This window comes from Octodon degus, unplaced genomic scaffold (assembly GCF_000260255.1).
Source record: "Octodon degus isolate 3935 unplaced genomic scaffold, OctDeg1.0 scaffold00090, whole genome shotgun sequence".
NCBI lineage: Eukaryota > Metazoa > Chordata > Mammalia > Rodentia > Octodontidae > Octodon > Octodon degus.
In genome coordinates this window covers 5,795,985-5,807,614 of record NW_004524666.1, presented here as the reverse complement: position 1 = coordinate 5,807,614, position 11,630 = coordinate 5,795,985, and the positions used below count along the sequence as shown (strand labels likewise).

The 11,630-nt window shown below is 40.7% G+C and overlaps 1 protein-coding gene across 2 annotated transcripts in view; it reads left to right on the top strand.

Moving 5' to 3' along the window:
- The window catches only part of Rtn4ip1 (reticulon 4 interacting protein 1), a 46,897-nt gene that overhangs the window by 14,086 nt on the left and 21,181 nt on the right, over positions 1-11,630 (top strand). For both annotated transcript variants that reach the window (XM_023722290.1, XM_004637466.3), the window contains exon 5: positions 9,625-9,673. In XM_023722290.1, coding sequence (XP_023578058.1) covers positions 9,625-9,673 — 49 coding nt within the window. The remainder of the gene's footprint in view (positions 1-9,624; positions 9,674-11,630) is intronic.

Here is an 11,630-nt window from a genome sequence, read left to right as displayed (position 1 = left end):
GCGCCATCTTGGTAAAAAGGCTCCTTTGCTTATGTTAAATGTGTTTAATCACAGATTTTTCTAGTGATCTGTTTTTTTTTTTTTTTGCGGAACCAAGGATTGAACTCAGACCCTTGCACTTGCCAGGCAAGCACTTATTCTACTGAGCCATCTCCCCAGCCCTAATGATCTGTCTTAACAGCCTTGCAAAAGTCTCCAGATTTTTTATTTTTTGGTGGAACCAGGGATTGAACTCAGGCCCCTGCACTTGCCAGAGAAGCACTTATTCCACTGAGCCATCTCCCTGGCCCCTCACTCCAGATTTTTTAGACCTTTATTGTTGTTGTAAGCTCTGCAATGACATTGATGCTTTGTTTTGTTTTCCCTTAACATTAGGGTTTTTTATGCTTCCTTGTGTGGTAAGCACACTACGGTCAAAGAACATGCATTCCTTTGTTTTGATGCTCTCTAGGAATACTTTTAATATACTGTAGAAAATAATTTAAACAAAAATCTGGCTGTTTGTCTTCAGATACAGTTATGAACTCTTAGCTTATTGTTGGCTTTGTGGATAATTCTTAGGTATGCTCTTATGGTCTATTTAGGCAGTAATGACCTGAACTGGGAAACTGGAGTAGTGTATCCTCTCTGTCAATAGCTAGGTAGGTGACCACATACGAAGTCTGGTCTCTCGGCAGTATGCTGAGTCACCGAGTGTAGCACTCTGTAGATCAGTGCTGGCCAACCTTGAATGTCTGTAGCAGCGAGCTTATCATTGTATGACTGAAAAGCTCTAAAAGCTTCACCATCACTGGTATTGGTTGAGAGGAGAATATTGAGAAGTGGATCATTTTATTCCTTATGAGATCGTTACACTATATTTTACAGAATTCTATCTGTTCATTGATTTAGCCACATTACTCAACCTAAAGTAACATTCTTTGTAAAGCAAGTTAGTAATTCATGTCATGAACTTCTGTTGTAGTCTCCTGTGCATAGTGACCTGGGGATGCATATGCTGTGGCTGTGAAGAGATCCTGATATTGCAGTCTCTTCAGGCTGCTGTTGCAAAATACCGTAACTTGGTAGTTTATAAGTCACAGGAGCCAATTTCTAAATTTTGAACGCTGCGGAGTGCAAGATGAAGATAATCATAGATTCCATGACTGATGAGAGCCAGCTTTCTTTCCCTATTAGTGAGAATTACAATTGTTGCCTTAAAGAACTATAAAAACAATTCTTTTGGGTGGTGCTTGGCACATTGTAGGCCAGTGCTCCACCCCTGAGCTACATCCCAGCCCAATAGTAGTTCTTATGAAGAAATTATATAGTGGCATTTTATTATACTTAAACTGAGCGATTCCAGCATCCAAAGTGTATTGTTTTTTTTTTTTTTTTTAAGGTATTCAGTACTAGGTCTACAGGGTCTCACTGTGCAGATCAGACTTGTAGTGATCCTCCTGTTTTTCAGCCTTCCAACTGCTGGCATTATAGGTGCATGCCACCATGCGCAGTCTTATTTGCTGGCTCAGTGAGCCTTGGGGGTAGTGCCAACACCAAAGTGTGTTTGTTTTTTAATCTGACTATTCACTGTGGTAGATGAAACATTTGGCTTCTGTAGACAATAATGATTCTTCTGTTAGCTATAGCATAAAGGATGGCTATAGTTTGTATAGATCAGGACTAACCATCTGTTTTTTCTAACCATTTAATTGAGGAAAAAGAAAAATAGCAAAACAAAACAAAAACAAAAACAAAAGAAAAATAGCAAAAGCTAATAGTAATAAGATGGTGCATGCCTGAAATCTCAGCTACTTGGGAGACTGAGGCAGAAAGATCACAAGATCAAGGCCAGCCTGGACAATTTAATAGACCTGTTCCCAAGATAAAAAGGACTGGGGCTCCAGCTTAGTGACACAGTGCTTCTGAGTTCAACCCCCAACATTGCCACAAATGAACAAAATTTAATATGAACATTTTTAAAAGATTTTATAGAACTTCTCGTAACTAGCATCTTACCAGAATTAAGACAATGCTTTCAAAGAGGTCACTGGTGTTCATCTACCTGTTCTTTCTTAGTTATCTAATTATCTTTCTGTAACAACTGAGCATTGGTGAACCAAGAGGGATTTAATGTGGATGTCATATAATGTTATTTTTTTTCTACATTTGGTATCACTAGAAATGTCAGGTTGACTTACTCTCTTATTAACCTATCTCTAGTTTTTGTATGATTTATTTGTAGGTAATTTTGGGCTCTAAAGATGAATACAAATATTCTGAAAAGTTGTTATACCTGATATTTTGTGAATATGGTACAATCTGATGATTTTATTTATTGGTAGTATTTTGTGCACTTGAATATTTCTCTGCCTAAAATTCATCTCTTGTTGGGAAAATTGTACTTCACCTTGTTTGGCAGAAGTATTAGAAAGTGTTAGAAATTGAACCGTTCCTCTTCAAAATAAATTTAACTTTTAAATTCTGTACACTGGAAACACAACACAGCAAATTTAGCAATAATTTTCAGTTTCTCAGAGATTAGCTTCTATGACAGTGAAATCTTGTCATGTAAGTGTAAATTGAGTGTCTGATTAATTCTGTTTATAAACAGGCTCAGACTTAAAAAAGCACTGATCCTTCAGTATGTTTGTAATAAAAATAAAATGGCCGTTTGGTAGCGCTGTGAGCTTCCTTCTTTCATGTGCTTCCTGCTGCCTGTTCTTTACCTCCCCACCAACATATTTCTCCCCATTCTGCTCCTTCTGCCCTTGTGAGCCTTGGCTTTTCTATATCTGACCATGTCATTTGGGGTGGGGGATGCATTAGGGGATAGCAAAGTTGAAACCCAACTCCTGGCAATTTTAGTTTTAGAGCGGCTCTCATGGGGTTAGAGCTCAGTTGCCAACCCCAGTGATACTTTTGACTTCTTTTTCCAGTTTGGTCTCTGAAGTATCTGGCATTATTTCAGAGACATCAGAACCCTTTACTTTTCCTCTTGCCTTTTGGCCATTTCTTGTCATTTTTTAAAAAGACTTCCTGTCTTCTAGCCCTTTAAATGTGTTGTTTTCACAGTGTCCCACTCTGTCAGTCCTGTTCCTCACAGTTATCTCATCTATCCCCAGCTTCTGTTTAGAAGTTGCAGGCCTATATTTCTGACCTCTGCTGGGTTCCAGTTAGATGTTTCCTATGTATTTCAAACTTGATTTGTGGACAACAAACCTTAGCCAACTGTCACCCCAACTGTCATCTAATGTCAGTGATTTACCTTGAGACAAAACTTATTACCCCTAGACCCCATTTTCTTCCTTTCTATAGTTTATATTATGTAAAAACTTAGGATTGTTGTCAGTTTTTGAACAGTGCCTTCCAAGTTGTTTTTATCAATGAGCTGTAAGATTTCAAGGCATTTCAAGGTTTCTTGTTCAGTGAATAAGCCTAAAATACTATTGGATTTTAATTAACAAGTCTCATTAACTAGTTGTTAACATGTTCCCTGTAGTGATATTTTTGAATGTTTTAATTGGAAGAATTTTCCACAGACTAGCTGTTTGCTCTGCACATCTGAAGCTTTATTAATTTAGCCTTTGTTACTTTACTACTCATATAATCGAGTACTGGGTGTAGTCATACTCAGTCTTAATAAAATATCCTGATACATAGCTGAGCTGACTTATTGAGATATGGGAATATTCTTAGAAGACCAGAATAACTAGCAGTAATTAAACTCTATGCAGGAGTACCTATGACCCACGTCAGTATTGCCAACTAAACTCAAAACAAATGTACTGTAGTTGCCCTTTTCCATGAAGAGATATGTTTCTAAGACCCTCAGTGGGATGCGTGAAACAACTAATACCAAGCCTTGTAGTTTTTCCTGTCCATATATACTTATAATAACATTTATAAAATAGGCACAGTGAGAGGTTAATGATGACTAATAAAATACAACAATTAAGCCGGGGAGATGGCTCAGTAGAACAAGTACTTCCCTGGCAAGCGCAAGGGCCTAAGTTCAGTCTCTGGTTCTGCACCCCCCCTCAAAGAAATACAACATTTATGTAATGACCTCTGGTAATAGTTAAAATGTATAAATTATTTACTTTTATAATATTAATAATTTTGAGCTATACTTGACTGTAAGTAACTGAAACTTCAGAAAACAAAACCATGGATAGAAGACTACTATATCCCTAAAACAGCTTCCCTGTAGCCAAATCTATTACCTAATAGCAGGTTTTTTCTTTTTCTTTCTTTTTTTTTTTTTTTTTTTTTTGTACTGGGCATTAAATTCAGGACTTCTCGCTTGCCAGGCAGGCACTTGTGCCACTGAGCTTTCCCCCGACTCTCCAAATCTATTACCTGACAAAAGAGTGTTACAGTTTAGATATGAAACATCCCCCCAGACTTGTCTTGAAGGCTTGATCTCCAGTGCAGCAGCACTGAGAGGTTGGGCGACTGGGAGTGACTGGACCCTGAGGACTCTGGTGGGCTCGGAGTTCAATGGGCTCTAATGTGGTGCTCTTAGGATCGCAGCCTGGTAAGAGGGGGCAGATCGCTGGGAGTGGGCGTGTCTTGTCCCCCGTGCCTTTGTCTCTCCTTTCTGGCCACCACAAGGTGAGTAGCATTGTTCCTCCATGTGCTCCCACCATGGCATTACCTCATCACAGGCCTAGAAGCAGCTGAGCCAGGCAGCCGTGCACTGAAGCCTCCCAAACTGGGAGCCCGAAGAAAGCTTCCTTCCTTCAAGCTGACTCTCTCAAATAGTTTTTCACAACAGAAAGCTATTAGAGAGGAGGAGTGGCAGAGGAAGAATAGAAGTGGAAAGGGCAATCTTACCCAAGTGTGATGGACATATCTTCTGTTGTTTTTATGACAGGGTCTCACTATGTGGTGAGACTAGCCTTGAACTCACTGTGCAATTTAGGGCAATCCTCCTGCCTCAGCTTCCTTATTACTGGGGTTATAGATTTGCACCACCACATCTGGTGGATGTATCTTACTTTTGTAAATTTTGTAAAAATATGTTCATGCAAATATATTGCTAGAGCTGTAAATGAAGGGCCCAAACCTTCAACTTCACTGGCTGCATGGTAAATCCTTCTGGCTCGCCTTATTGTCACCTGTCTTAAGTATTCTTTCCCTCAGTCTGTTTCTGTACAAGGTTGAAGGAAATGGCAATGAGGCGGTTCCTCCTGCCTGTCCCACTTGGGGAGAGGCATTCCAGTACCTCTGGTTGAAATTCTGAGTACATCTCAGCTAAAAGAAGCATTGTTAGCCTGTGTGTGAATTTTTATTTCTTTATGGGTTCTAAACCTTTATTGTCAGCTGCTCTGGGTACCTTGCCAAAACAAACAAATAGTTTTGTTTTCCTGGGACTGTGTGTGAGCTCTCCTGTAAGTGGTGGAATGTCAGGATGAATTACAGAGGGTTAGAAAAAGAGGACACATAAATCTAGGTCTCGTTTGGTTGCTTTGCTTTACAACTTTGTTATTTTTCTTATTTAAGTAAAGTTTCTTGCTTACCTTTTTTTTTGGTGTCTGGAATCGAACTCGGAACCTCACACTTGCTAGACAGGTGCTGTGCCACTGCCCAGCTATAACCCCGGCCCTGTCACTCACTTTAGGGAATAAACCTAGCATATTATGCTAAGATGCTTTGCTATCTTTTACTTATCTTTTCTTCCAGATTTAAAACTAGTGCATGAAGGGCCAGGTAGATGGCTCAGTAGAATAAGTGCTCCCCTGGCAAGCACAAGGGCCTGAGTTCAATCCCCGGTTCCACCAAAAAAATAAAAAAATTAAAAACACAAAATAAAACTAGTGCATGAAGCTGAGGAAAGGTACATTTTTAACATCATTCTTGTTTCTTAATGACCATTTGTTTCTACTATGGAAGAGTTAGCTGTGTTGAAGCCATTTTTCTAGGCCATCAGGACTTAGTAGATGGCACATGTGGGTTCTTTCCCTCTCTGTGTGGTGGTGGGGAATCATGGAGGCCGTGTACTCATATGTTAGAATGGTGGAGAAATGAAATACAAGCTTAAATTACCAGCTCTTCTGCATTGGCTCCCAGAGTGCACCTCTGTCTCTGATTACTGTTTCATAGATGAGGAAGCAGGCTTCAGGATTCCAATAGTGAAAGCTGAGTATACAACCAGTCTCTAGATACCCAGCCTTGACACTCAGAGAATGCCGAGATCAAGCAATAATACGGTAATTTGAAGGGTGACTTCTTCCTTCTGGGTATCCTGGTGTTTTGCAGTTTATTTCATTTTTAAGAAATTTATATGGCAATTTATGGCCTACTTCATAAGGTTTTAATACTGAAAACTGATTGTAGTGGACTTAAGTACCAAAATGCTAAATAAAAAGTATCTCAGTCATGGATAAAACCCCCGAACTTTGCTTTAGTACTTTTATTTTTATTTAGAGAGAATTCCGGAATTGTATACAAATGACAGAGCAACTAGGAATTTGGCTTAAGAATGTATAGCAGTGTAATAATTACTCGTTTCCACAGAATTTTTTTACATTTGCCACTAGACCAATCCCCAGTAACTTCAAAGGAGCTAAGGAAGAGAAGCGTGTGATTAAAAACCTTGATGATGTTGAATTATAGTGCTTTTTGCAAGTCTAGATTTTCTTGGCCCTTTTTCTGTGTAAACCCGCACAACAGCGTGGCACACCGTCTGCACTGTAACAAACCGTCCTCTTCGTTAGTGAGGCCTGAATGCCTGGTGTGATCATCACAGCAGGCAGGAGAAAAGCAATTCGCTTGTGTAGGCCTATGTGGAGGGCCCTTCCGAGGCTTGCAGTATTTATTGGTTTGTACTGAAAGTCCTTTGAAGAATACAAGAATATGGCTGGCTTGAAAATTTATTTTGTCTGATGACCTTTTGGGAACTTACTGTGTGCCAGAGAGGTGAGTGTCTTGGTCTTGGTTGACCCTGCGTAAAACAAAGTGTTAGGACCAGAGAAGGATGTGTGCCTAGGGCTTCCTTGAAGGGCATGGGGCCTGCACCTGGCGTCCAGCACTTTAGGGTGCCATCTGGTGGTAGCTTCCGGAATTGCAGCTGCTATTGCAGCACCACTCCCTTTTCTGCCAAGCCCTGCTGTGAAGCTTATTAACTGCTCATTTTCATTTGAGGAAATGAGGCTGCTTTGGATTAAGAGTAATGAAGAAGAGATGAACTGACAATAATGGGTCAGAGATGTGGCTAGCAATTGAGTCTGTAAACAGCCATTGTATTTAGTATTCTTTTAATCTATCCTTTGTAGGAAAACAACTCGAAATTAATTTCAAGATTTTATGTACTGGGAGAAGCTTTGGCACAGTCTTTCAAACTCCCAGGTGGCAACAGTTGTTATCCTCATTGTAGGATATAATGGTAGTTGGGTAATCTTTACAGTCAAGGAACATCAATCATACATCTGCTGCATCTAAGGTAGCACAGCCAGTGCACAGCTTGATGGGAATCGCTGAGAGTGCGGGAATCTGTGCATGAGCCAACAGCATGACCAGGGCCGAGTGTGGTTCTGGATCACGTCTGGGGTACTGTGGAGGAAGACTGGGAGGAGGGCTTGCAAGGAAAGGGAGAGCTGAGCAGGCTGGGGAGGTGTTTGGGGCCTGGAGAGTGGGCTGGTGTGTGTTGAGCTTAGATGGAGGAGTGGACCAGCAGTGTCTCTGAGGAGGACAGTTCTGCGTAGTGACCGAGGAGGAGGAGACAGTTGAGGTCCTTAGACTGTAAGTGGTTGGAAGGGAGAATTGAGCTACCTTTCAGTGAGGGTAAATAGTTCACAGGTGAGTTGATTTTGGCTGGGTCCCCGGGGCAGTTTTAGCGCTTTCTTCCCCACTTTGTATTGAAACTGTAAAATCAGTAAATGAAGAGTTTTGAAAGAGTGGGTGTTCCAAGTTTCTTCTGTTCTTCACAATTGATAATTCTTTGAAATTAAAACTATTCTAGAAGGAACATAATTTACCAGGAGACTTTAAATTACATTTAATGGTACTAATTTCAAAGGGAACTGCTTGCTTAGAAATTTTAGTAGCAAATTTTAAGGTAGAATAAAGGGTAGCAGCCTTCTATGATGTGGGTAAGTGAGAGAAAAATGAAAGTAGGGTTAAATTTGTAGTCAAACATGTTCTGAAATCCAAAGTAGCTGCCAGAACTGGGTAGCAAAATGATCTACGCTTTCTAGCAGCTGAGGCAAAAGGGAGTGAGATACTCCTACCACTTAATCTTCAGAAAAATGTTCTTTTGTGGGTACTCATCAAAATTCTGTCAACAATATCCCCTTATCTAGTAGAGTGTCAAATACCAAACAATTACTTTTTGTAATGTCCCTCAACCTTTACTGGTAGTGTAATAACGGAAGTGCTGTTCAGTATAAGCACCTTTCTGAAACCATGCAGCCCCAGTAGGCAGATCTCTAAAGCTCTAGCTTAATTCATGAGTAAACTGTATTGGGAGGCTGAGGAAGGAGGATTGCTGTGAGTGCATGGCCAGCCTGCATTACATGGCGAGACCCCCATATCCAAAAAAAGAGCAAAGTGCAGTAATATATAAAGTGGGGCTGGGGAGGTTTCTTGGTGGTCTAAGCACCTGCCTGGCAAGCACAAGGACCTGAGTTCGATCCCTAGTATTGCATGCTGTGCTGGCCCCGGGTGCACAGTGCCAGCCCCAAAGCCTGGCTTGTGGTCCAAGCTCTGGGGAGGCTGAGACAGGAGTATCACTATGAGTCTGAAGTGTGTAGCGAGACCCTGTACCAAATGAATGAATGGAAAGTGAACCAGATGTGATGGCTCATAACTGAAATCCCAGCCTGGGCTACACAGAGTTCAACCAGCCTAGAATATACACACTGAGAACCTATCTCAAAAAACAACAAAACTTAGGGAAGTGTAAAGCAGTAATCCTTGACTATTCATTTTAGATCCCAAACTTGTCTGGAAGTGGCTAATAGCTGTAGATTCCCTGCTGTGCCAGTGCATGTACACGTAAGAGACTGAGAAGTTTAGAGGAGTCAGGATCTCTCTTCTTTGCCCTGCTCCTGACTCAGCCACATGCTGAGCACCTTGGGTCTTGAGTGGCAGGAGCCTGCACTGAGTGGCTGGTGAGGCCTGGGCATAGGGTGGCGGGGTTGAGAAGGTGCATCCATCTGCTCTAGTAGGAAGTCATCTCGAAGAGGAGACGTCTCCATTTATGATGGTTGATGAGCTTGGCAGTGCACGTCTGGACACAAGAGATTTACTCCACATTAGCAGAATGTGGTCACGATGTGATTTTTGTAGAGTATAACTAATACACTGAAAGCTCTAAATCTCTCTTACAGAAAAAAGCACGGTAATTTTAGTTGGAGAAATTGTAAGACAGATGTTACAAAGTGTTCTGAGCTGCCTGAAAAAGGAAGAAATTTATTATTATTGATAGTTGATATTCTTGGTCAAGAGCTCGTTGAATGCTTGATTTTAAGGATTTACAGCTTCATAATGAGCTTACAGTCCTGTGTGGAGCGATCTTGGGAGGTGGAATGACTATTTGCTTTGGACATTGGTTGTCTTTGAGTCAGTTGCATGTTGAGAAACATTTGTCTATCTAGTTACCTACGTAAGAGTCTCATTATGGTTTCTTTTGTGTTGTAGGGTCTTAATCTTGGGCGCTTCCGGTGGTGTTGGTACTTTTGCAATACAGGTAACAAATTTTTTAACCTCATAAATAAAAAGTTTTGTTTACATGAATTTATAAATTCACATATGTAGTCTGCTTGTCCTTAAAAGCCAAGAGAAGGATAGTTTTTATAAAAGCATTGTAATTTCGATTGTTCTTGCAGAAGGAGCATGTTCTAATGCAGGAGGAAATGTTCCCCTTCTGGAGATTGAACATGTGAGTGTTTGCATAGGAAATGTCAGGGAGCTCTTAGGAAGACCATGCATAGTACAAGAAAATGGATGTTTAGAATTGAATAGGAAGCAGCCAGCGCCAGTCAGTACTTCTGCAGGTCTTTCCTTTGGGTTTTTGAGACAGGGTTTCTCTGTGGTTCAGGCTGGCCTCAATCTTGTAGCAATCTTCCTGTCTTAGCTTTCTGAGGTGGGATTACGGGGTCCCCACCACAGCTGGCCTTGTGCGGGTCTTTTTGTGGACATTGAAAGGGTTCTTCTAAAGTGTACATAGAAGTGTGGTAGCCAAAGTACTGTGAAGAGGTGACGCTCTCCCAGAGCGACTTACACACTCAGTGCGGTACCAGTCCCAGGGCCAGCTGCCTTTTTTGTGTAAGTGGGTAAGTTTATCCTGAGTCCTATATGGAATTGCAGAGGTCCCTGAGGTGCCACTCTTTCTTCAGTACAGGAGCTGGTGAGCACCCTCGGAGGCTCTGCATGTCTTTTCCCTGGAGGGAGGATTTGGGTGCTGTGCACCTCCTGAGACCTAAACCTTTTGGGGACCTGGCTGATGCTCAGGGCTTCCCATTTCTCTGTTAATCCAACTTGGAGAGAAGAGGAAGGACTCATGAGGGGTGTACATCTTGACTCTTCCATTTCTGATTCTTTCTGTGGTGCTGCTGAGGATAGATATCCATGACTCAGTCCAGACACTCTCTTAATAAATGTTTTAAGTAAATAAATAAATAATAGGAAAACATAGGGGGAAGAAAGGAAAGAGAAAGATCATATTTTGCTGCTGAAGGTGAAAGTTGCTGCCATGTAGGAAAACCATTTGGTGCCATCAGATAAATTTGAATACATGTTGCCCTGTGATAATCCAATAATTCCAATCTTAGGCATATGCCTTATGCTTATGCACCATGTTTACAAAAAAATAGGTACCAGCATTTCAGAACAAGACTGTTCTGTTAATTTGCCCCATTGGAAACAACACAGCTGACCCGTCAATGGTAAAATGAATAAGCAGTGATAGATTCTTACCTTGTGATACTATAGCGCCAGCGCCATGAAAGCAAACCATAAAACAAGCAGTGGATTTCGCAGTCGGAATATTGAGTGAATTCAGATACAAAAGTGGATCCTCCTGTATGATTACATTTAGTTACATTCAATTGCATTCAAGAACAATGAAACTTGTAGTATGTAAGAATACCTACTAAGTAAAAATCCTTTTTTTAACTTCAAAACTCTATAGTAATTGTGGTCATTGTTCTAAGGGAGTGGTTTATCAAAAGATATGTACCAGCATTTCAGAACAAAACTGTTCGGTAATGTGCCCCATTGGAAACAACACAACTGTCCCATCAATAGTAAAATGAATAAATAGTAATAGATACAGTGTGGAACGAAAACTAAATGAGGTTTAGAAGGAGAGTATAGTGGGTCCATATATGCTCTAAGAAAGTAAATGTAGTGCAACTTGTTCTTTTTAAAAGGATAAAATAGAGAATAGCATGTGCTAAAATTATCTTAATGCTTTCATTAGTCATTGCTGGTGGTATTAGTATACAGGCTCTCATATGTGTAACATACAATAGAATAAATAGGTATTTAGGTATATTTTAATCCTGCCAAACCTTTAAAAGCATAATTCTCAAGAGATACAGCTGGAGCAGAAAATCACTAAAAGAATGCAGCCTTGGGGCTGGAGAGATGGCTCAGTGGTCTAAAGCACCTACTTGAAACAAGCTTGGCAAAGCACAGGGACC